Raw genomic sequence first — 27,378 nt, 5'->3', positions numbered from 1 at the left:
ACTTTCTGACTCACTCCCCTTTAATAGTAATTTCCTAGACTGAATCCCAGTGCTTGCTACACATTGGGTAGTTCATGGTTTCCTAGCCTAGGGTCTCCTTCCCCAAGTCACTCTTTGGAAAGGTAAAATTTGGCCCTAGTGGGATACTGAACTCTTTCCCTTAGGCTTAATGGAGTCTCCAAAAGCCCCACCCATCCTCACCTGTCCCATTCTTTGTTTTCCTCAGTTCCCTGACTGTCAGTTCAGAGCACTACCTTGCTAGTTCTGTTGTAGCCTGAGTTGATTTCTATTGTTTGGATCTCTTAGACCTGGCACAGTAGCAAGGAGGGGTGTCCAAAGTGAAGGGTAAGCTCTGTTTCAAGCCCAGATGTGTTCTGCCACATTCTCTGTATTTCTTTGCTTTCCTGCAGAGATCTTTTATAGCACAGAATGTTGTATGGCTCCAACTATAAGATCTTAGCAAATACCTGCATTTTGGAGATTGTATCTTCACATTACCAAAAAGGGAGGAGACAAGGTATGGATTTGGACTTTGCTGCAAGCCCATGGGTCTGGTGGACTAATGCAGCCTATACTGTAATATGATGAGGGGAGAGGGGTACTGAGTGAGCTCAAGGATAGGCATTAGTTCATGGAGGATTTTTTTTTGTCTGCCTTCTTTTGGCTTCCTGATATCCTAGACTGTGAAGAAAAGTTGCTTTATTTTTGTTTAATTTCTTTTGGTGAAATCTGGGAGTTGATGAGGTTGAGAGAAAATATCTAGTCTTCTAGCTTATTGGTCAGAGAGTGTAGAAGTCTCTTAAGTCACTGGCCTTGAACCCTTAATAACTGAAAGAATTGACTAATGTGATTGATAAGTTATTATCATCTATCCTTTTTTAATATAATTTTTAAAATGTTTTTATTGATATCTTCTGTTTCTTACATCATCTTAATTATTCCTAATATACCTTCCCCTCCCTCTCTGAGTCATTTCATATATCAAAAAGTATTTTTTAAAGAGGAAAAATAATTAGTGTAATTTATAATACCTGTCACCCTCCTACCTTCACATAGGAGTGGTTTGGAGGTATCTTCTCATATCTTTTAATTCAAGTCATGCTTGACCTTTATTACTTTGTTACTGAATTCACTTTTGTTCTTTTGGAGTATGGTTCTTTCCATTTACATTGTAGTTATTGTGTGTATTGTTTTCTTGTCTCTGCTTACTTCACTCAGCATATAGATCTTTCCACACTTCTCTGTTTTCATTACACACATTTTTTACAGCACAGTAATTTTCCATTACATTCATGACCCACAATTTATTTAGCAATTCCCCAGTTGATGGACTAATATTTCCCCCTCTTCCCAATTCTTGCTAACACATAAATTTCTACTTCAAATATTTTTGTTTATACTTGGTATTAATATACTTGGTATTAATACTTGGTATTAATAATGGTTTTTTGAGTACAGGGTTCAAAGGGTATAGACATCTTAGTCACTTTGTTTGCATATTTCTAAATCACTTTCTAGAGTGGTTTGTATCATCTCACAGCTACAACAAGAACATATTAATGTAACTATCATTCCACAATTACTCTGGCATTTGAGTATTATTGCCAGTTTTTGTCATTTTAGTTTTTAGGGTGTTAAACGAAACCACAAGTTTGTTTTAATATTTAAAATTCTTTCATACAGTTCTTGTGAACTGTTTATATCCTTTGACCATTAATCTATTGATAGGTGGATAATAATCATATCTGTCTGTGTGTAAATTGAATGATAGGAACTTAAATATTTTTTACCATATAACCACTTCCCTTATCCTAGGTGCATTAATTTTGTCTGTGCAGAAACTTTTCAATTTCAAAAAATCTATTTTTTTGTAATTATCTATCTCTTGTTAAAATGCAACTCCTACCTATAACTGTGAGAAGTATATGAACTGCTTCTCTTTCAGTTCCTTTTATAGTTAAGAATGTATTTGTTAAAATGGTGTACAAATGTAGTAGAGAAAGGAAGTACCAAAGAATTGGAGAAAGGTCACATGTCTAGATTTGGCCAATGTGCTTAACTGATTCCTAGAAAAGTTTTTGCTACATAATAGTAAAGTGCTAATTAACGAACATCTAGAAAATGAGGCAGGAATCTTAAAGATGCCTGTATGACCTCATCAAAAGATTATACTGAATTAATATCATTTTCTTACTGACAGCATTACCAGACTGGTAGATGAAGGAAATATAATAAATGTAGTTTAGCTAGATTTTAACAGAATTTTAAGTCTAATTCTGTTCTTATAGAAATGATAGAATGGTATATACTATAAGCTGTAGAGGTATAAGTAGGATTTGTGGTCATTTAGTGATTTAATATAATTTTGGAAAAAGGTTTTCAAAGGAGTGCTCAATGAATATGGACTTCATGACTTCAGAATCTTGAAAGTTATAGATAGTATATTAAAGTTACACATGAAACAAAGTTATAGTTACTACATTTAATGGATGATAGAATCTAAAAGGATCTGATAAGTTAAGAGTATGGGTCAAATCTAATTAGTTAATATTTAGTAGGAATAAATGACAAATATTTGTGAAACAAATTTTTAAACACAAGCATAAGAACTATTTTCTCTGACACACACACTAGCTTCTCTCCCCCCTCCCCTCCTTCATCTCCCCTCTTCCCCATCTCTTCCCTGGCTATAAAGAAGGTACTAACTTCTCATGAGAGTTTTAAGTGTTGATGAAATCATATAGTGTCCTTATCTCTATTCTAAGATTGACCAAGATATTGCTTTCACAAAAAATAGTTTTTATTGGAGCAGCTCAGTGTGGCATGTTGGATTGATCTCAGGACCTGAAGTCAGGAAAATCTGAGTGACCCTGAGCAAGTCACTTCACCCTATTTGCCTCCATTTTCTCATAATAAAATGAGTTGGAGAAGGAAATGGCAAATCACTCTAGAGTCTCTGCCACAAAAACCCCAAGGGGGTCATGAAGAATTGGACACAATTGAAATGACTGAACAAAAAAAAATCTGTTAATTGGGCACAATATTTAGAAAAGCTAATATCCATCCCATCATCTATCAAGACAAAGTGAATTTTTGTATATCTCTTTAAGTTGAAGGCTATGTTAGCTAAAAGGAAGCCAAAACTAAGGAGGATCTCCCTGGAGAAATAGACTGTGTTTCTAAGGGCCAGGTTACCCTACCAGAATTTTGAGCGGCCATAACAAATTTTTTGGTCATAACTGAGAAATCATGAAAGAGATGCAATTGGTGCCTATGGAGGATCTGACTATATTGTGTCCCAGGATATCCCAAGAGGCTCTTGAGGTATTCCAGAGCTCTGAGAATATCTGGTTTAGAGGTGATGAGATTATCTCACATAAGGAGCCATCTGTTGATCAGAAGGAGTCAAAAGGCATATATAGTTGATTAGAAAATAAACATAGTCAATAGGTGGATCAACTAATCGACTACCTAGGGAGAAGTATATTTAAGGAGAAGTTTGGGATGTCAGCCAGGGACTGATAGGGTCAGGAATTTTCCACTTGTGAAGTTCCCAAAATTGAAGTTCAGAGGAAAGGGAGGAGGGGAAATCAAGGAGATTCTGTCCAAGGTCTTCTCATACAGGGTCCCATAGATAAAGGAGATGGTGCTTTCCTGGGCTAAGGTCAGCTTGTACCCCATGCTTGAGACTGCAGTTCTCCCTCTGGGCCCCCCCTTTCCTCTCCTGAGACTTAGATAGCTAGGGGGGCAGTTTTATCATGGGTGAGAGAAAAATTTTTTCTGTAGTATATTCTTCACAAGGCAGCAATGACTCCAGGACCAAGTTTAACAGTTTACTTTGAAAAGAAAGAATTTCAGGGGCAGCTAGGTGGCACAGTGGATAGAGCACCAGCCCTGGAGTCAGGAGCAACTGAGTTCAAATCAGGCCTCAGACACTTAATAATTACCTAGCTGTGTGACCTTGGGCAAGCCACTTAACCCCATTTGCCTTAAGATATCGAATATTATCCTATCTACTTCTCTGAGGGGGTGAATTTGCTTATAGATCAAATATCAAGAGATAGCTAGATGACAGAATAGTAGCAGAGCAGAAGAGACAAGGTAAGCTCTTAACCTTATTGCCATTATGTCCATCACCAGTAAATGAAGGATCCTCTGAAGTACTGGGAAGCAATGTAGGTTGAGACCACATTGTAGGATGTACTTGAGTAAGTGTGTTTTAAATCTTCAGTTAGGCTTCATTTACAAGGGAAGGAAATATTAATGTTATGCTAACAAATGGGAGTATCATTTCTTTTATGTCCACTACCTTAATGTTGAACCATCCCCATCTTATGTAATTTTCTGATACTACCAGAAAATCATCTCAGAATCATGTGGTGGTTGCCAATGGAGAGCTTAGTGAAATTTCCTCCTCGTCATTGCTTTGGATTTGTAGTTTGTTTTTTTAATGGACTCAAGATTGACTCCCTCTTTGCCTTACTCTGTATCTGTATGTGTGCGTGCATTCCAGTGCTCACAGAAAACTTAGGTTAGGAATTAGGAAAATTGTCTCATTATTTCTATTTCTGTTGTTCAGTCCTTTCAGTTGTGTCCAACTTTTATTACCCCTTTGAGGGTTTTCTTGACAAAGATATTGTAGAGGGTTGCCATTTCCTTCTCTAGTTCATTTTACAGATGAGAAAACTTAATTATCTGAGGCCAGAGTTGAACCCAGGAAGATAAGTCTCCCTGACTCCAGGCCTGACACTCTATCCACTCTGCCCACCTAACTGCTTCTTGTACCCACTAATACTCCTAATGACGTTTGGTCTATTAGCAAATTTACCTCCTCAGAGCAGATCATAGAAAGTGATTACATCTATGGCAATTCTACAGTTGGAAATCCAACATGGTGTTGAAAGCATTTAGTAGTCCTCGCAGTTTGTATGTGTATTTGTATTACATGAATTTATGCACTCAAGCACTAAATATGGAATCAAAGCTTGTGAACTACTCCTAGCTCTGATACCTGCTGGTGCTGTGGCCCTGGATAAATAATTTATTGTCGCAAAGCCTCACTTTCCTCATCTGTAAAATAGAGATTATAGATATACTACATACTTCAGAGTTGTCATTAGGAAAATAATTTTATAAATCTTAAGCCATTATGTGTTTATTTATTGGTTTATTGATATCATTTTAACTTGCCATGGGATGAATCTCATAGGAAAGAAATTTTAATATTTAAAAATCAAAATTTTGTAAAATGATATACTTTTGCAAAAGGGATTCTTAAATTTTATAACGATTTTAGGATGGCATTCTCATGGTATATTTAAAATATTAGATTTATACAGAGCTAATTTATAAACATCTGTCTATACAATTTTCCTATAAAGCACAAGATATGTAAATTCATCCCACTGTTATCCCTAGGATCAAATATAAATTCTCTGGCTTTTGAAGCCCTTTATAATTTGAACCCTTTCTTAACCTTTCCAGGCTTTCTTACATTTGACTTCCCTCCACATATTCTGCAATCCCTTGACATAGGCTTTCATTTATTCTTCATGCGTAACACTTCATCTCCAGACCTTGTGCCTTTCTTTACTGGCTCTCTCCCAAACATGAAATATTCTGCCCCTTCACTTTATTCAAAACTCAACTAAAGACCTACCTTCTGCAAGAGGTTACCTACTCTGAATGCCTGCCTTCTGAGATTGCCTCCAGTTCTACTTAGATTTATATATGTGTGTATATGATGATATTTTTTCTTCATTCTCGAAGAAGATCATGATATCAGGGAGGTGATGCCATGACAAGCACATGAATTGGATTTGAATGGGAGCTGTGCTAATTTGTTTGCCTATTTTTGCCCCATAGAATGTAAACTCCTTGAAGGCGGCAGGGACTGTGTCTTTACTTCATTTTGTATCCCCTTTGCCTGGCCCATAACAAGCAAATAAATTTTTGTTAATAGCAGTGATGTTTTCATGAACCATCTGTATAATACAAACTGAGTTACAAGTGGATGTACACCATCTACTAGGTTTTGGTTATTCCTGGTTTTTTTTAACCATGTCTAACCAACCAAATCAAGATAATCCATGCTTATTTGGAAATAAGAAAAATAATAATAGCTAAAATGTGTATAACATTTAAATAGAGTCAGGAACTCACATAACCCTTCAAGTTAGATCCTGTTAAAAAAAAATTTTTTTAAAGGTTTTTGCAAGGCAAATGGGGTTAAGTGTCTTGCCCAAGGCCACACAGCTAGGTGATTATTAAGTGTCTGAGACCAGATTTGAACCCAGGTACTCCTGACTCCAGGGCCAGTGCTTTATCCACTGCACCACCTAGCCACCCCAGATCCTGTTAAAATTGAGGAAACTGAGGTAGACAAAGGTTGGGACTTCCTCAGGTAGCACTGGTACTAAGTGCCTTGAGACTGGATTTAAACTCAGGTCTTCCTGACCTCCAAGCCCAGTGCTCCATAATAATTTTATAAAGTAAAAGAAAAGTATTTTATCAATAAATAGGAATAATAGGTTATTATTATATAATAGACAAATAGGAAAAGATAACCTAGAATCGTACTTAGGTTCTGGTTCTACCTCCACCACTAACTAGTGATGTGACTTTTTCATTGTTAACTCTTTTAACTTCATTATCTTCATTGGTTAAAAGAAAGAATTTGTTCTCAGATCATCACTAAGACCCCTTCCAAAGCTTAAAATTCTATGGAATAAGCATGTGGTGGATTCAAAGAACAGGGATCCAGAAAAAATTAGATCTCCCCTCACAAAGGGAGTCTTGTTACTACCCTTAGTTCAAGTGTACATCACTGTTTCACCCATATTGTTGCAATTGCCTCCTCCTTAATCTCCTAGTATTATTTCTTACTACTCCTATACATTTTTCAAATGGCTGTCCAAGTAATTTTTCTTAACTCCAAATCTGATTACATGACTACCATGAAGTCTAATGAATTCTTATTAGGAACAAATATAAAATTCATTATTAAAGGTATAAACAACCTGTTCCCACACTATCTTTTCTTTTTCTATCGAACATTGTTTTCCCCTACACTCTCTCTTCCCTTTCTCTTCTCTGTTTCTCTCCATCTCCTCATCTTCCTCCCTCCTTCCCTCTTTTTCTCCTTACTTCTTCCTACCTCTCTCTCCCTCCCTCCCCAACAAGCATTTTCACATATGAAATGTCCTCATGCCTTTGCCTCACTATTCTATGTTTTCCCCTTTTGCTGTAAGAGATAGCTTAAGAATTATCTTCTGAATAATCCCTTTCTTGTTCTCCCATTCACTTTTTACACTTCAATATATAAATAAGTAAAGGATTGTCTTCCTCATCAGAATGTAAGTTCCTTGCATATAGGCACTCAAAAACTTGGTGCTTAGTGAATAATTGATTATATGGTTGATAACCTTTTAATTCAAGAGATGCAGCCTGACTTGGTAGATAGGAATTTGATGATCTGGGTTCAGATTCTGTTGATGACATTGATTAACTGAGATTCTGGGCAAGTCACTTAATTTAGTTCTGTACGCTAGAAGTATTGAGAATGTGGCCTAAACCAGATTAAAATATAATTAGGTAATATTTAATAAAATAAGTAAAAAATACAATAAAACATATAAACTACATTTTAAAACTATATTAATATGATCCCTGAAGGAATCTTTATTCATGACTTGGTGACTTACATTTGTATTTGACTCAACTGTTCTAGACAACTCTCTGAGACTAGATGCAAGGAAGATGGTTTACCTACATTAGGAAAGGGAGTTCTATATATGTGGTGACATCATAGATCCAGTTACCATCCCTATTCTAGTTTATGCATCAATTCTAGCTTTAAAGTTTACATGTATAATTTATTTTGTAAATAGCACTGCAATACCTGTGTTTTTTTTATTCCCTGTCTTTTGAAATATTGTTGCTTAGTATGGGCAGCTTGCTATGAAACTAAGAATGTCTCCTTTATTAATTACTTAGATAGAAAGCCTCGACTTTTTAGTTCTCTTGAAGAAAATTGAGGAAGTCTATAAAAATGAAGATGGAGAAAATCTGGAAATCCTTTGTCCAGTTGAAGGTCAAGCCTGCATAGCTAAATTTGAAGATGGAATCTGGTATCGGGCACAAGTCATTGGTAAGGGCATACATGCCATTCATACATAGATGATGTTTTTGTCTTGTTTGTGACTGAATCTATGATTTCATTAGTGTAGGAAACTCCTGGTGTAGAGTATTTTCTCTAGAAATTAAAGATAATTTAGATATAAAACTCAAAATGATGAAAATCTTAAGTTTACGTGGACTGATAGAAAGAAAGTGGGTTAACTTTGGTTTTTATTCCACTTTTCTTCCTACAATCTGTGTTCAGGTATTAGAGATTAAAGATTCTATTGGGAATGACTGCTCTTATGCTTTCATTTTCTTTTGTGTGTATATATTTCCTGTTTTGGTCTGGAAAAATCCTAGAAAGATGATACAAGGCAACAGAAACTAGTGATGAGGAAAATGATGAAAAGTATTTATATTTTAAGATACAATTTAGGGGCAGCTAGGTGGTGTAGTGGATAAAGCACCGGCCCTGGAGTCAAGAGTACCTGGGTTCAAATCCGGTCTCAGACACTTAATAATTACTTAGCTGTGTGGCCTTGGGCAAGCCACTTAACCCCATTTGCCTTGCAAAAACCTTAAAAAAAAGAGAGAGATACAATTTGTACTACTCTGAAACTAAACATTTGTGGAGGACTTCAGTTTTTGTGTCCAGTTAATTATCTTCTTTGAACTAACCTTTGCCCAGAGATTTAACTTACTGTGTTTTTAATTATCATGTACAGTGCTTTCTTAATTTTCTATATTCCTTCTTATAATATAGACTACTGCTATATAGGAGAAGCCTGTAAAAAACTAATAAGAATGTGCACAGTTAAGTACAATAATGATTGTCAATACACCAGATAATTTTTCTCTGAATTTTAACTTGACCTAGTTAAATTATATTGAAATACTGCTATATCTTCTAAATTTTGTATGTCTTTCTCCCCAGAATCTTGGCACACCAGTTTAATATATGTTGAATTTCATGAAGAAATAACTTGTTACTAGAAACCTAAATATAACGTTTTTGGACAGTTAAAACATTTTAGAAATATCGTAGAATTAAGATTAATAGAAAAATATCTTGCTATAATGTTTATAGCTTCAAAATGCTAAGATGTAAATCTTCAATCACTGCTGCATATTAAAGCTTGATTAGTTTCACATAATGTTTATTTAATAAAACAATAAACATTTATTAAACCACACGTAAAATGGTACAATGACATTCTTGACACTAATTTTTCCTCTTTTAACAATATTTTAAAATCAGCTTTTTATTTATTTTTAAAATCTTTTAAAATTTTGAGTTCTAAATTCTCTCTCCAGCCAATCTCCCACTCTCTGAGAAGGCAAGCGTTATTTCAGTTGTACATGTGAAATCATGTAATATATTTCCCTATTAGCCAAGTCATTAAAGAAGCAAGAAAAATAAAGTAAGAAAATTATGCTTCAGTGTGCACTCAGAGTTCATCTTGCTCTCTGGAAATCAATAGCATTTTTCTCAAGTTCTTCTATATAGAACTAATACTAATACTAATTCTATAAGTCATTATATAGATCAGATTAGTTTAAGTCTTTCACAACTGATCATCATTACAATATTGCTGTTTACTGTATGACTTGTTGATTCTTATTTACTTCACTTTGCATTGTTTTTATATAAATTGTGCTACATTTTTCTGAAATCAATCTCTCTTGTAATTTATAATGCAGTAATATTCAGTCACCACAGCTTGTTTAGTCATTCTCCAAATGATGGACATCCTTTCAGTTTCTATTTCTTTGCAACCACAGAAATATCTACTGTAAATATTTTTATTTATATAGGCCCCTTTTCTTTGATCTCTTTAGACTACAGACCTATTAGCAGTGTTGATGGATCAAAGAGATGCACAGTATTACAGTCCTTTGGGCATAGTTCCAAATTGGTTGGATAAATTAACTCCACCAGCAGTGAATTAGTTTTCCTACACCCCCTCCAACATTTATGATTTTTCTTTTCTGTCATATTACTCAATCAGATAGGTGTGAGGTGGTGTTCAGAACTGTTTTAATTTACATTTCTCTTATTTATTACTTAAAGCATTTATATATGACTATTGATAGTTTTGTTTTTTTTTCTTCTGAAAAATACCTGTTTATATCCTTTGACCATTTATAGGTTGGGGAATGATTCTTATTTTTTATAAATTTCTTTCTGTTCCCTATATATTTGAGAAATGAGGTCTTTATCAGAGAAAGTTAATTCTTTAACTTTTTTTATGCATTGAAAGACAAATGGACAGCTTATCGACAACTATTACTTTAGCAGAATGAATTCTCCAGCAGACATTCAGATAATTGAAGTGTTCCATCATTGTTTTTAATCCTATTTCTATTTCAGTTCTGTGATCTGTTTCCCAAATTTATTGTATGTTTCCTTCTTCTGACTTAGGAGTCTCTAGAATATTTCCATCTCACTGTCAGTTGTTTTCCTTTCTAGTAATCCTCACTCAGATACTTGACCACCATGCTTCTTTCTCCCTCCAACTTGTTGGTATACAATCACTCATTCGCTTTCTCTTCCCCCCAACACACACATATTTATTACCTCTTTTTTCCTGTTGCTTTTGGAATAAGTCATACCTTCCAAGAGTCATCTTAGTGATGTCTGTGAAATTAAATTTATCTTCCTTGAGGGAATAAATCTAAAATGAAAGGAAGTTTGCTAATAAAATGGAATTTTCACAAGGTATCAGTGAAAGGATGGGCAGGTGATATTTTACTTTATAGCCCTCTTCATTCCAAGTCTCTATCAACCATCAAATTGGAATATTCTCATTTTTGTGGGAAATTTTTATCTTAATGGTTTCTGAAACTCTTTACCAGAATGTTTAGCTTCAACATGGTGATTTTTTAAAATAATAATCGACTGGATATAGGATGGCTACAATCAACTGCAATAAAAGAAATACCCAAATGAATGAATTTCTCAGATCCTTCATGTTTAAAGATGTAGATTTTCTGCTTAAGTTTCACACTTGAATTTATTCTAATTCACTTAGCTATAAGTTAGAAATGTGTTTTTTTTTTAATTTTCACTTCAAATTTCTGCTCTCTCATTATATAATCTCTGAAGGTTTGCCAGGACATCGAGAAGTTGACGTTAAATATGTTGACTTTGGTAATGCTGCAACAGTAACACTTAAAGAGATGCGTAAAGTAAAGGATGAGTTTTTGAATCCCCCAGAAAAGGTATGCTAGATTTAATTAACATAAATTTTATGATTAAAGTTACTAGCAAAAATTTAGTTAACTTTTTTGTGTTTGCCACAAACATTTAATCACTTACGTCTTCATCTCTAAATGTTTTGCTGTTTCACAGAAAATGAATATAGTCTCAATCCTTACTACTTTAGAAATTGTTTCTACTTAGCTAAATGATCTTCAAAAGTCTTGGGCTTCTATTAAGTCTTGAGTATAAAAGAGTCTCTGTGTGTGTGTGTGTGTGTGTGTGTGTGTGTGTGTGTATCTGTATGTATATATATATTCATATTAGCTCCTTGAAAGTTAGGGACTGTTTACTTTTGACTTTGAATTCTTAGTGTCTAATAAGTGCCACTTAAATGGAATATAATTAATAGTTGGTCAGTTATAAAAATAGAAATTCTCAGCCAAATTTTGTTGGTTTGTTTTACCAAATGGTCTTGAGTTTTTCACTGTAATCCTAATGTGATGCTGGAAATGAATATAACATATTCTGTTTTAACCATGGGAATTTTATTTGACACAGGCAATAAAATGCAAATTGGCACATATTGAACCTTCAAAAAAGAACAAGCAATGGCCTAAAGAAGCAAACGAAAAGTTTGAAGAAATGACTCATGATAAATTTATGACTTGTTCAGTCATCAGTAAGCTATCTTTCTTTGTGTGTTCCTAGAAATAGTAATATAAGCATTTTTGTTATTACAATAATTTATATGATAAAACATTTGATTTAGGTTTCAAAGTACAAAAAAAGACAGATTCTGTTTCTGAGTTAGAAGATTGTAACTGATATGAAAAACTTACAAAATTAGATTAAGTTTGATAATCATCACTTGAAAGTTACATACCTGCAACAAAACTCTTCTATTGGATTATAGCAGAAATTGTATTTCATCTTTTATAGATCCCATGATGCTAGATAGCCATTAGTCTTAATATTTGACCTTAATAGTTTGAGATTCTTGCTCCTTAAGGACCAACCACCAAGAGAGCCAATAAATTTTAATATAATCCAAAAGAATAAATGGGAAATTTGAGAATAGGAGGTTTGAGTCGTATGGATTAAAACAAAAATATCAAACATGTAGCTCACACTACTTCCCAAGTGCCACCCAAACCAGATTAAAATATAATTGGGAAAAATGTAACAAAGTTAATAAACTACAATAAAACATAGATAATATCACATACAGCCCCAGGGTTCCTTGTCAATGGATTAGTAATCCCAGTTTCTATTTTGAATTATGACACCACTGGGTAAGAGGAACAGAAAAAAAGTGAAAACAAATAATAGAAAGGAGAAGAGAGAATTGTTTATGAATGGTTGTTTGAAAGAATTATTTATTTTCAAGCAGATCATTAAAGAATTAGTTCTATGAACCACTATAAGGATGCTTGGAAATAACATGGTGGTTCAAAATGCTTTGTAGTATTAATTGCTATAAGATTTTTAAGAGAAAATAGAATAAAATCTCCTTCATTCTTGGCAGAAATCGAACTAGAAATATATTATAAACCATAATACTTGAGTACTGAATGGTTTGGTTAGTTTTATTTACTTTTTCACTAGGTTTTAAATAAAAAAAAATTTATTTTGACCTATGTTGACTTTTTCTGATATGTATTAGGATACTATCTTGTCTTTACAATGATGGCAATATTGGATGTTACAGTTATTGAATATAAACTTTAATCAGAATAACACAGTGCCCAAATAGGTCATCATTCTCATTCAAAATAGGTATGAAAGAATAGGAGACTGGAATAAATATATATTAAACTCTAGGATGTTCTTTGGAATTGTTCTCTTTTTTTGTTGCTGTTGTATTCGAAATAAAAGCCTTTGTAATGTGACTCTAATGGAATGGGGAACAAATTGAGGCTTCTAATTAATTAAATATTTTGCAAATTAGACTTTCTAAAGTAAATATGCTGATGCACGTTGTGAAATGTACAAATATATTATTGATTTAAGAATAAGTTGTATTGGGGCAGCTAGGTAGCGCAGTGGATAAAGCACTGGCCCTGGAGTTAGGAGTACCTGGGTTCAATCCGGTCTCAGACACTTAATAATTACCTAGCTGTGTGGCCTTGGGCAAGCCACTTAACCCCATTTGCCTTGCAAAAGCCTAAATAATAATAACAATAACAACAATAATAATAATAATAATAATAATAATAAATAAGTTGTATTTAATTTGTCCTTCTGAGAAACTGAATAAAAACTTGGTCTTTAAAATAACTGTCAACCCTAAGTAAATGACCATTCTTGGAGTCTTTTAATTTTTACAGTCTCCTGACAGTCTGCTGAAGAAAACAAAAAAAAATGCCTAGAAAGTAAATAAAATATCTATTTTTATGAGTATTATTGAAACTTTTATACAACTTCTCTCTCCCTAACATTATTCACTGTAATAGGCTTCTAAAGTTCAAACACTCAATACTGTGTATATACATATTAAATGAAAATAAAATAACTACATAGTTTATTCAAATGAAAAATATTTTTCCAATTCTTGGTTTTACAGAAATTTTGGAAGACAATGTGCTATCTGTTGAGCTATTTGATTCTATCAGTGCTCCTGGAATGATACCAAACAGTGTTAATAGTCAGCTAGTTAAGGAAGGTTTAGCATCCTATGATCTAGGGTAAGTATACTTATTAAGTGTTTGAGGTCAAATTTGAACTCAGGTACTCCTGACTCCAGGGCCAGTGCTCTATCCCCTGTGCCACCCAGCCACCCCAGTAAGTATACATTTTAATATTAATGGATAATAATCATTGCTGGTATTTTTTTTTGGTTCAGATCTTTGATTTTATTTATGTAGGGAATTCCCCACAGAGAGAACATAGGAGACTTACTATTATATATTACAATATGTATCTGAGGTAGGATTTGATAGTCTCAGATTTAGCTTCTATTCATTAGATCTTACTCCTCTTAATCATGATTGTTTAATATAAGTTCTAGATCATTTTTTATCATGTTTCAAACTTCCAACCATCAGCAACAGCATGATTTTGATTATTGAAAAAATAAATAAAACATTATTTGATCCATTATTTACCTTTAGAAAAGCATATCATATTTAACTTTCTTTGCATTTCTCTTAAAGCTTTGAAATTGTGCCCTTTGTTTTGAACACTTGCAATAGAAACACTATAAAAGAGTATTAAAAGATAAAAAATTATTAATGTATCAGCAATTAAATCTCAATTTTGATATTAAAAATCATCTTCTCAATGTTATATTATGGTATTCCAACAGAACAAATTAGATCTTGCAGTTTGGGTACTAAACAAGAATTGAATTAACACAGAGTGAGCAAGGAAGTAAGATCATATGGATTATATAGATGGAAGGCATATTGCTCCTTCACCTTTTTGGTTCAACCTTCTTTTTTTATAGATGAGGTAACTTGAACCCAGAGAAGTTAAGAATTACAAGCATTTCTGTAACACTTTGAAGTTAGCTAAGTATTTTTTTTTATTTTTTTTTTATCTCATTTGATCCTCATACCACCCTGGGAGATAGGTATTCTTTTTATATCCATTGTTTAGATGAGGAAACAAGAGACAGATGGAAGTTACATGACTTACCCAGGATCACACATCTTCCTCATTCTACACCCAAATCTAAACCCACTGTACCAATGGCTGCCTCCAAAGTCAAATAAATTATTGTCTGAAGTTAATCAGTAAATGGCAAAAAGAGGATTTGAAGGCAGTTGGGGTCTTCTGACTCCCTCTGTACTCTACCAAGGTTGTCCAACCTTACTTTTAAAAGTTTTTAATTGAAACAATAGGAAATATATTTTTGCCATTTTAGTGAGAGCTCTGAGGTAGCTCGGATTTATTTACTAAAGCATTTAGTAAACCCACAGGGGGGCTACATTATGGACAGCCCTGTATTATGCTATTGTATAGTTTTCAACTAGGCGGCACAGTGGATAGGAAGTGGAATCTGAAGTCAAGAAATCTCATCTTCATGAATTCAAATATGACCTCACACACTTGCTAGCTATGTGACCCTGGGCAAGTCACTTAACCCTCTTTGCCTGAATTTCCTCAACTGTGGTTGAGGAAAGGTGGTACAGTGGATAGAGCACTTGACCCCTGGAGTTAGAAGGATACGAATTCAAATTTGGCCTCAGATTCATAATAATTACCTTGGGCAAATCACTTAATCCCATTGCCTTATAAAAACAAGACCAAAAAAAAAAAAAGCTGGAGAAGGAAATGGTAAAGCACTTAAGTAATTTTGCCAAGAAAACCCCAAATGGGATCACAGAATCAAACTTGACTCTGTATATTCATATATACATTCTTCATGTACAGTACTCCAGGTGTACTTGGGGTAAATACAGTGCTCTAGGTCTGATCTGCTTATGGGACTACTCTTATCACTTCTTTTTGACTGCCACATGCACTTCTGACACACTGAGTTATATAGCCTACGAATTTTTTCTAAGTAGTCCAGGAAGAAGGATAAGAATATGTGAACTCTAAGGAATATGCTATCTGATTTTTTAAAAATATTTTACTGATGCTTTTTATATTTCATAGTTTACTCCTCTCTCAAATACCTTTCACTCTTTTATATAGAATTCCTCTTCATAACAAAAACAGTTTAGCAGAACCAACTGAAACAGCAAGTATTGCTCACAATATACATTTCACACCCATACTCATAGTTGGTCAGCTCTGGAATGACAGAGCTAGAATTAGCCCCTTAGAGGTTCTCTAGTATACCTTTTATTTCAATTCTTTTAGATAATAAAACTGATGCCTAAGAATTTGAACCCAGGTCCTCTGATTCCAAAATTATTTCCACCAAATTTTGATCATTGTTAATGTCATTAACACTCAGTATTTTTCATTAACATTACATTTATTAGGGGCAGCTAGGTGGCGTAGTGGATAAAGCACTGGCCTTGGAGTCAGGAGTACCTGGATTCAAATCCGATCTCAGACACTTAATAATTACCTAGCTGTGTGGCCTTGGGCAAGCCACTTAACCTTTATTTGCCTTGCAAAAGCCTAAAAAAAAAAAAACCCAAAAAATTATATTTATTACTATTTACATTAAATGTATTTTTATCATATCATGCCAATTACATTTAACCTCAATGTCTTAATGTTATTTTCATTTATATTATTGTAGTAATTTGTAGTATTATCCTAATTTGACTTCATTCTTTATCATATAATTTTTTTCATATTTTATGAATTCCTCATTTTCATTTTTATTGCTATATCAGCAGTATTCTACCATATTTTATCTAACATTCATTGAGTACTCTTATTTTTCTGTTGATCTTTTTACTACTAAAAAACATACTTCTATGAATATTTTTACATACCACTGAGTTTTCAAGGATAGGTAAGACAATAGTTAGTCTTTTAAATTCTGCCCTTAATGTTCACAAAGATAATAAACTGACCTCATCAGAACATTAATGTTACCAGTCAAGGAAGAGATACTGATTGTATTGCATGATTTCTCTACTTCTATTAATTTAGCTTAAGGTTGATTTTACTTTTTTGGGGAGGGAATCCACATCACCTTATTGACTCATACAAAGCTGGAGAAGAAAAATATTTGAGTCTTAAATGTGAACATTTTGTTCTGAAAATTTTTCTCAACATACACTTCTATAACTGACTTTGGATAAACTTTAACCTAAGTGCAAGGTTTAACATTTTACTTATTCATGTTAAATTTCAAGTTGTTGCTTTCAACCCAGTTCTGCAGCCTGTTAAAAAAGTTTCCATTTCAGTTTTATCGTCTGTAGTATTAGCAATTCCTCCTCATTTTGGGATATGAAAGAAATTTGTTTGGAAAAGTTCCTTACCACAAAGGAATAAAGATAAAAATGTAAAAATTCTATTTGCCTCTACTTTGCCTTAATTTGTTAACTAGAAAATTAACCCAAACATCCTTGCAAGATTGTACTTGTAGGCAGAGGAAGTAGGACCATATATTATAGTGATAATTTTATTGGATTTTATATTTAGATCTGGAAGGGATCTTGGAGGACATGTAGTTCAAAACCCTCATTCTACATAAGGAAATTAAGAAATTAAGTGACTTGCCTAAGGTCTTTACATTTCTTATTAGGCAAGGAATTACTAATACTATTAAAATAAAACAGACATGGTTTTAAGTTGTTAGGTTTTACCAAGGAAACTAAACTGCTCAATGACTCCCCTAACCTTATTTATGGGTGGAGAGGAGAATTTATGATTAGATATTTAGGAACTTAGCTATGCTATTCTTGAAATAAAAGGTGTGGTTTTAGTTTAATTGGATTATTTACTCCTTTTTACTATGATGTTTAGGCATGACTTTTGGGAAGAAGGCTCATATAACTCAGAAAGCTAAAAATTATGATTTGATGTACTGTAAAATTGCTTTTATTCCCATAGTTAAAACATTCCATTTTTTGATTTGGGTAGTCTACAATTAGAGAAAAGCAAATGTTATACACATTTTTCTTAATATATTATTTTCCAGATATTCCCTAAAAGGTAATTGTAAAAAGTATGATGAAGTGTGGGATCCTTCACCTGAAGAAATAATTTCAACTGAAACAAATATCTCAAATTCTTTGGTTACAAAATTTCTAGAGGATCAGGATTTACAGTTACTTTATAACAAGGAAATTCCTGTGCAGATCTCTAATGTCATGTCACCTGAGAAGATTTATGTGCAACAGCTGTCAACAGAGACTCTGCTTAATAGGTACAATAGTATATTTAAAACAGAATCAATCTGTGGGATAAAGAAATAATTCTATGTTTCCTATACTTTCTAATTGCAAAAAAATGAAGTAATGAATCATATCTAAGTAGCAAAAAGAATTCTCTACTAGAATCTGCTATTAAAAAAAAAGAATTGCCAAAGCTAAATATGTTAATCTTGCATATAGTTTACAGGAAAAGATGGCAACAGTTTATGAAAACTCAAAATGTGAAACAGTTACATGGGAAATGAATATGTATTGTGCTGTTCAGATGACTGAGCTAAAACAGTGGCGAAGGGGCCAGATTATCAAGATAATTTCAACAACATTGGTAGAGGTAAATGTGCATTTTCCCCTGCAAATATATTATCTCTCTAATAAACAATTTTAAATCTTCTTGTACTATTGCATGTTTACAAAATGTCCTTAATTTTTTTCCTATTATATAAAACAACTTTTACAAAGAAACCTTTACATTTTTTTTCTGTAGGTCATGCTTTATGACTTTGGTATTAAAGTATCAGTAAATGTTGACTGTCTAAGAAAACTTGAAGAAAATCTGAAGATGACAAGAAAATTAGCTTTGGAATGTTCTCTTGTTGATATAAGGTAGCCTGTTTCCAAAAGATTACTATTAAAATTCATTCACATTTCATGAATTTTCTGTTTTAGTATTTCACAGAATCATAGATTTATAGTTAGAAGGAATCTTTGAACTCAACTAGTTCTCTTATTTTATAGATGAAAAAACTGAGGCTCAGAGAGTTTTTTTAATCTTACCCAAATCTTGTCAGCATTATTGTGTTTTAAAACAATGTAAAATTTTAAAGAAACTTTAATAACAAATTTAGAAGATGGAAGACAGAAGAAAAATAATTTTAATTTTAATCATTCAGCACTTATTAAGCACTTGCTATACATATGCCAAGCACTATGTTAAGTGTAGACAGTACAAAAATAGTTAAAAAAAACAGTGCTGCCCTCAAAGAACTTATACTCTAAGAGGAAAGAAAAGATGCAAATAATAAATATATACCAACAAACTATATATATATATACAGGGTAGATGGGAAATAATTAACAAAGGAAAGAGATTAGAATTTAAAAGGTGTTGAGAAAGACTTCCTCTGGAAGATAGGATTTTGTTGGGACTTGAAGCAAAATTCAGGGAAAGAAAGGGAACAAACAGTAGGCAGGTTTGAGGTGGGAAGGTGTCCCAGGCAAGGAGGCAGCCAGAGAAAATGCCAAGAGATATACTTGTTGGTGGAACATCCCAGAGGCCAGTTGTCTTTGGATCACAGAGTATATGTTGGGGGAATAAGGTATAAGAAGACTGAACTGGAAGAAGGGGGACTAAATTATGAATGCCGAATACAGCATTTTATATTTGCCTCTGTATATCTCTCATTAGAATGTATAAGCACCTTGAGAACAGGAACTGTTTCTTTTTTGTTGGAATTACTATTTGTTGTGGTGTTTCTAGGACCTAGAACAGTGTAGTTAATAAACATTCTTTGACTTATGCTGCTCAATTAATATTAGTACAAGTGTATTACTTAAAGCATAAAATAAAATGCCTCTTATTTTAAACTTGATTTTTGCCTTCTGGAACAACAACAACAAAGGTCTGTTCTTCTTACATTCAATTCTGCAAATGTTAAGCAGTTACTTTTTTAAGTGCTTTTGATAGTTTTTGGAAACAACCAGCCCATTCAGTGTGAAAGTTAAATTATTTATATTGCAATGAACTTTTTAGGTTAGTCTAAAACAATGGATATAGTAGCCCTATAAGGAGAGCCAGTAAAACCTATTTATTAGTTAATTCCTTTAACTATCTTTGATAAATTTTTTTGTCATTTGAGGAGGGTAAATTTTAATTCTAGAAATAGTCAAAGTAATTTACAGGCATAGAGTTAGGTAATTTATGGGCAAGTTTGAAAATGCTAGATAATGAAACTTTAGTAATTCAACAAAAAATTCAAGTCAACAAACATTAATCTACTATTTGCAAGACATAGTGCTCTAGACCCTGAAATTCAGTCACAATCGCAAAATACTGTAATCAGTGAGCTTATATTCTGATAATACTTTTGAGAAGAAAAAGTCTTATTCAAATAATGAAACTGATTTTCTTAGTTGACTTTTTTTTAGGTTTTTTTTGCAAAGCAAATGGAGTTAAGTGGCCTGCCCAAGGCCACACAAGCTACGTAATTATTAAGTGTCTGAGATCGGATTTGAACCCAGGTACTCCTGACTCCAAGGCCGGTGCTTTATCCACTGTGCCACCTAGCTGCCCCCTCTTAGTTGACTTTTAAACTGGTTGTAAAAATACTTCTTAAAAAAGGAATTCTAGGGCAGCTAGGTGGCACAGTGGATAAAGCACCGGCCCTGGAGTCAGGAGTACCTGGGTTCAAATCCAGTCTCAGACACTTAATAATTACCTAGCTGTGTGGCCTGGGGCAGGCCCCTTAACCCCATATGCCTTGCAAAAAAAAAAAAACCTGAAAAAAAAGAAATTCTAAAACTGTAGTGGATAATTGTACTGGATAATCCCTAAGTGATTAGTTTCGAAGGATAATTTTCAGTTGTATAGGTAGTAAGTTCATATATGTGATTAAAAATTCAGTATTGTTCCTTGAAGGTCACATTTCTTATATTCTTTTTTTTTTCCATTTTAGACCAACAGGTGGAAGTGACAAGTGGACAGCAACAGCTTGTGACTGCCTTTCATTTTATCTCACTGGAGCTGTAGCGTCTATAATTATACAGGTCTATAGCAATTGAAAGAACTATGAATATTATATGTATATATTTGGTCAGGAAGTATTTATAGGGAAGGAAATAGAATTTAATTATGTGGACAACTTTTACTTTTTTATATTTTCAAAAAAGCATTAAGAAATTTCTAAAATGCTGTATTCTCAGATTAACTATTTAAATGATAAATGTAGAATAGGTACTATTTAGAATTACTTTGCCTAAGACTCATGCAAACTGATCTTCCTGACTGTAAACCTAATCTCTGTGTACTTTATAGGCTGCCTCTCAGGACCTTAAATAACTTGAGGAAATTTTAGTTTGTAGCCTGGAAGTTACTGTGAATATAGGATAAGAAATTTAACTAGTTACTGTTTGTGTTCTTGGAATTTTTTTCCCTCCTCTTTTGGGTTTTGAAACTTTCCTTACAAACACTTAAAGAAATATGCTAAAAGATAGAGATTTCGATACTGGTTCTTTTTTTCTATAAATTTTACATAGTCTCAGATATATAGGACAAGATATTAACAACTTTATGATGATCCCAAAAATGACTCATTTGAAAAAAATTGTGCTTTTTTTGCATCTTCATCTCACAAAGTTTAGCATCTTGTGAATTTTTGAGTATAGTTCTTTCTGTTATGTTATGAAAATCAATGATTAAAGAGGACAAAAAAGTTGTCAGCAATATAATGTCTATATGAGAATACTTTAACACCTTGATTTCTTTGATCTTATGTTATTCTAGGAAAACCAGACAACATGGCCACTGCCTGTGAAAATTTTATGCAGAGATGAAAAAGGACAATGTATTGATATTTCTAACTATCTGATTAAAAAGGGTTTGGCTTTGAGAGAAAGAAGGTATGGAGTTTGGGGGGTTTACTGTTATAATACATTTCCTAAAATTTCTTTCTTATCCTTTAATTTCTTACATATACTTGTATGTGCAATATTTTGTATGTGTGTTAAACATGTTATACAAAATCTATTTTGCATATTCCTCATATTTAAGAAAAAAATTTGTAGATAGTTTATAAACCAAATCTTTAGTCATGAAGAAATTGTCTTCTGCACTAAATCGTTTTTCTTGATTTCAACACTCAATAATTTCAGTTTATCACAGGGTTCTCTGCCCAGTAGATGGTTATCAATCTTCTCAGGTAACTTGAATCAAATAGTCTCCACTATCATATTTATTTTTCTTTTCCCTAATATTTTCATTCTAAAACATGGAGAGAAAGGAATTAGAAATGTCTTTCTGCTTAAATAGAAGAAGACTTCAAATAAGGATTACACTGGATATTCAACATATGAAGGAGGAATATAAATAGAGAAGAGCAAAGTGATGTTTTCTTTTATGATTTCCTTTTCAAGTGTCATGTTTGGTGTTTAAGTACCTTTCTTAGAAATGAAGAGAGGTCTTTAGGTGTGGAGCCCTAGCTCTTCTATCTCTCTCTTCAGGGTTCCACTAGATTCTCAAACAAATATTCAAAAGACCCATCATTCAATCTTATCAGTCATGTCTGTCCACTGGCTGTTCATAGATTATTTGCTGCCCCAGTGGCCCTCCATTCCTGAAAAGATGGGAGTCAGGAAAAAGGGAGAGGCAACTACATAGAGAATTAGAAGAGTAAGTATTGAATTATTCCTTCTCCCAGCTGAATAGTCTTTACTGCTCTTCTAATTTAACCTTTTTCCTCTTCAGACTTGAAATGCAGTCATGCAATTTGATGAAAAAATGTCTTAGAAAAGTTGAATTAAAAGGAAGAAACAAATCAGAATTTCATACTTCAATCTGTTTATGATGCCACTTCATTGGAGCTTCAGTTTCTCAAGAGGGGATGGAGTCAAGAGGGAATTGTGTGGGGAATTTTTAGATGTCTTTTTAAACTTTGGGGGCAGGAGTTATTTTAGGAAGAAAGTACTAAAGTAAATGCATTGAGTTTGTTATTTCCTGTATTCTATTTCTCTCCAAATAAAATACAAATTCCCTAAAATTAGAGATGAACTCTTTAATTTTTATATTCAGAAGATGGTATGGATGTATTCTTATTTGCACACAAATAGATACATAGTCCTTGTTTACTAATCCATTTATTTGAGTAGTCTTAAAAAGTGGCCATGTAGAAATCACTTATTGGGGTCAAAACTTTAAAATTGGGGAAAACTTTTTTACTTCACATAATTGATTTGAGTATTAACAATTTAAGGTAAAAGGCATTAGAGGTCTCTCTTAGAGCATGCCATAAGATGCAATATAATAGATCATAATAGAAAAATGAATTTGTCCTAGCAGTTAAATCAATAAATAGTTTTAAGACAAAATTAGTGACTAAACCATTGCAGTTCATCTGGCACATCTTCACATTAGAAAACCATTTTAAAAATTTTAATTTATCTGTAGAGATTTGTAGATATACTTTGTATGCTATTTTATATTATGCTGTTTTGCTTATAGTTAGATAAACTATTTTTTGAACCCTACAGAGTTGATAAAATTAATAAAACTGATTCTGCCTCTGAGAAGAATCTTGACATCCCTATGGAACAAGAAAGTCTGGGAGTGGCTAAGTATACTTCATCTCATTTTGAACCAAACAGAGTTAATGGCATTATCAGTGAACATAAAGTGTCTGATATAAAGAAGATAGTGCTTGACCCAAGAACTGGAGGATGTTACAAACCACCAGTTATTCCAAACATGAAAGTGTTTGAGGCAGTAGTAAGCTGCATTGGTGATGATGGAACTATATATGTGGTTCCAAAATCATCAGGTAAGGCAAACACAGAATATTAGACTATCAGTTTAAAGGTCATGGATTATGGTTTTTATCACCTTAAATTTTAACTATTGTTTTTAAGCAGTTTATAAGTAGAGTTTGCATTTTATCTAATACAATATTAAAATGCATGTTTCAAATTCAAACTGTTAAAATGTGTTATTTCTTTATCATTTATCATTCATACAATACTTTCTTGACATAGATTGCTGAATTTTACTCATGTTATATTGCCTTAAGTTTCTGCCAATTTGAGTCTGAATACTTCTTTAAAAACTTTCCATTTAACTTTAAGGGAATAATCTCTAATAGCATATTTTTCTTGGTTTTATGAAACTGCATGTAATTAGCAAATTAATTGTCTTGGTTATCTTAAAATATCTTTGTAATAATGAACTTAAAATCATTAACTTTTTGTTAGATATAATTTCATATATTTATTGATAAGTATTTATATATATATATATATATACATTTAAAAGGAAAATGGGGAAATACAATATTTACATTAATTTTAACTAAACTGTTCCTCCAAAAATGTACAATATTATATGGCACCATGAAATTTCATCTTTTTTTTTTTTTTACTGTCCTTTATGTCAAAGCTGTCTTTCAACTTTTTTCTCTCTCATCATTGCTTCCTCCTAAAAATACTGCTCCATATTCTCTACTATTCTTCTATAAAATGTTTTACATGTTCTAAACCACAGTTACTAGAGGCTCTCATATTTCTTCACTTGGGAAACAAGGCAAATTCTTGCTCATTAAGCCACATTGTAGATTCTTTTGGTCTCATTGTTAGAGTAATTGATCTACATTTGTTAAATACTATATAAGCTGGGCATAATCAATGTCGAATTCCTTAGTACATCCATTTCTTATTTTTAGCAGTAGTTGAAAAATAGACTAAGTAAAAATTATTTTCATCTTTCATGTTTATTCTAGTTTTGCATTAATTTGTATCTTAACTCTTAACATGTATTATGGACTGAACACTGTTGAATCATCGTTGTTTTCCCATCACTAACAAGTCATTTAGTATCTCTTAAAATGTAGTAATTTTTATTTTTCTTGTTATTTTATTTGTTCTTCATGTCCAGTGTTTTCTAGTTCTTAGGGGGAAAAAAGCTATTAATGTGCAAGTGTGCAGTTTTGGTAAAGTCTACAAGTATTTGTTCTCTCCTATTTTACTCTTTACTTTCCTGAACCATCTTTTCCAACTTTTTAAAAAGATTTTCAGCTGCTCCCTACCTTTTGCATTGTAGTTAACCAAGAATCAAAATTTTAATTGATTTAATTTGGGCAAATCTAATAAGTCCTTAAGTCAAATAGATGGGCACAATGGATAGAATGATGGGCCTGGAGTCCAAAAGACTCATCTAAAGAGTTCCAATGTGGCCTTGAATATCAATTGTGTGACTCTGGGCAAGTCATTTGATCCTGTTTGCCTTAATTTCCTCATTTGTAAAAAACTCAGGGAAAAATAAATGGCAAACCTCTCTAGCCAAGGAAATCCCAAATGAGATCACAAAGAATTGAACACAATTGAAAATAACTCAACATCAATAAAAGAAATTTTTGAGGTACCTTTTTATCCTCTGTAACATTGACACAGAAGCTGCAATTCTCAAGGTAGCCTTTTTGCAAATGCTAGTCATGAGTTTAATACAAAAAAAAACAGATATCCCAAGAAATTGTTTCTTGTTCTACCAACTTCTTCATTTGTCCCTCTAAAGAGAGCATGAGCTATCCTTCCATTTAACTGTAACTTCCTATTGTCTATGTTTGATTTGTAGTAAGATTGTCAAGGTTGATACATTGCTGTTCTGCTGCAGAACATTGACAGCTTAGTTGTTGAAAAAGCAGTTCCCATTTTATTAGTACCAGTAGATAAATTAGTGCTTAAAGATATTTTTTTAATTGTCTTAATTCTTAGACCCTTTACCCATTTTTCTTGCACTCTGCCATGATAACCCCAGAATTGGACAGAGGTAATAAAGCTTTGAGAGCCATTTGACATTACTTTTTGTTTCACAGGTTGCCTTGGCTAAAGAATTAATCCCATTCTAAAATGAAGCAAACATCAAGAGTCTTTACTCCTTGGGATAAATCAAGCATAAATGTGAAGTTGTCCAGGGTGAATTAAGGCAGCAGGGATGTGGCCTAGAGTACAGTGGAGATACTTAGGTTAGACAGAGCAATTTGGGAAAATACTTATTCAACTTGTCAATTAAATAGCAACTGTTTAGTAGCTCTTGCTTATGTGCTAGTCAGTGCTATCATTTTATATCAAAGGATACAAAAACAGTTGTATAACTTATCCAATCATGGTTTTATGGCTTTAATTGGGTTTAAGGAACTTGTGAAATTCAAGTCCAATAGTTTTTGTGACTAGGGAACAAGTACAGGGACCAGCAGTTCACCAACATTGGAAATTTTCCAACATTAGAAAATTCCTTCTACACATCATTATTTAGAGCTCTGTACTTATTTTAGCTTTCAACTTTAATTTCCTCCATCTCTCTGCTTTCCTGAATGCCTGCTGATTCTCAGTGCCATTGCTGCCATAATTCCTGCCACACTGTCCTTGACAGTGACTTCCTTACTGATAGTCACAAAAATTCCTGTAGGACTTGATGTTTCCATGTGCTATGAACTTAATGGGATAATGAACCCTCTACTTTGTTCACTCTCAAGTGCTATTCCTGAGAATAGCACTTGTCTTAATGTTTTATTAGTTTCACAAACATTTAGAGAATACAGTACAGAATATACTATACAAGTACTTGCTGCACATAGTAAGTATTTACACGTTTTTCCATTCTTTCCAAAACATTGTTTTGTTTTATTATTTTTTTGCAAGGCAAATGGGGTTAAGTGGCTTGCCCAAGGCCACACAGCTAGGTAATTATTAAGTGTCTGATCCCGTATTTGAACCCAGGTACTCCTGACTCCAAGGCCGGTGCTTTATTGTCTACGCCACCTAGCCACCCCTAAAATGTTGTTTTTTTTGAAAACAGTATTGTTTAAATGATCATCTTCTGTAACTGAGTATGTATTCCAATTAATATCTTTCCTGTATTTGCTTAGCTTGGAGCTCAAATGCTTGCTTGACTAAGGCAGGTTCTGAGTCTCATAGTAGCTTTTTTAAATCTATTTGATTTTTCTAAAAAGTTATCATCTGTAGAAGTCTTTTCATTTATATCCATTTTCCTGACTCAATAATTTATTTAAATAAGTCTAGTTGGAGCTGATTGAACACTGTGTCTTTTTTATGCTCTAATTCATTTGGATCATAGCCTTTGCATTAGTTAAAGGTCCAGACTCACAGAGGTAACTATTGAAAATGACTCCCACTTTAATAGGCATTTGTTAAAGTCAAATTTTTTGTCTTTTTGTTTGGTCTAGATAGTGTCCAGCATTTCCATCTATTTCTAGAACCCTTGTTATTTTTTTTATTAAGACTATATTTTATGATGTATTTTGTCAGCCTCCTATGCCTGCCTACCTTTACATTGAAGTCAGCAAGAATTGGAAGATCTTTCCATACTTTTCATGAATTTCATCTACTTCTTTCCTCCTTTGCAAAAATATTGGCAAATGGGCTACATCTATTTTTGTGGTGTTCATTTTCACTTCTGCAGGGCAATATGACTGAGAGTCCTGTGAAATACTTCCTTTTCCCCTTTGGGCACTGACTGAAACTAATTCCACTAATTCTTATTCAGTCCTC

The 27,378-nt window shown here is 33.1% G+C and overlaps 1 protein-coding gene across 4 annotated transcripts in view; it reads left to right on the top strand.

Annotated features, from left to right (window-relative positions):
* RNF17 (ring finger protein 17) overlaps nt 1-27,378 on the top strand; it is a 109,712-nt gene that overhangs the window by 60,827 nt on the left and 21,507 nt on the right. For all 4 annotated transcript variants that reach the window (XM_074216257.1, XM_074216258.1, XM_074216259.1 and 1 more), the window contains 10 exons: nt 7,996-8,149; nt 11,228-11,343; nt 11,882-12,002; nt 13,887-14,007; nt 17,877-18,104; nt 18,292-18,442; nt 18,596-18,714; nt 20,784-20,874; nt 21,611-21,726; nt 23,353-23,639. In XM_074216257.1, the coding sequence (XP_074072358.1) occupies nt 7,996-8,149; nt 11,228-11,343; nt 11,882-12,002; nt 13,887-14,007; nt 17,877-18,104; nt 18,292-18,442; nt 18,596-18,714; nt 20,784-20,874; nt 21,611-21,726; nt 23,353-23,639 (1,504 nt within the window). The remainder of the gene's footprint in view (nt 1-7,995; nt 8,150-11,227; nt 11,344-11,881; nt 12,003-13,886; nt 14,008-17,876; nt 18,105-18,291; nt 18,443-18,595; nt 18,715-20,783; nt 20,875-21,610; nt 21,727-23,352; nt 23,640-27,378) is intronic.

This window comes from Macrotis lagotis, chromosome 1 (assembly GCF_037893015.1).
Source record: "Macrotis lagotis isolate mMagLag1 chromosome 1, bilby.v1.9.chrom.fasta, whole genome shotgun sequence".
Taxonomy (NCBI): domain Eukaryota; kingdom Metazoa; phylum Chordata; class Mammalia; order Peramelemorphia; family Peramelidae; genus Macrotis; species Macrotis lagotis.
The sequence above is the reverse complement of the archived record's forward strand: the minus strand, read 5'-3'. Positions and strand labels throughout refer to the sequence as shown.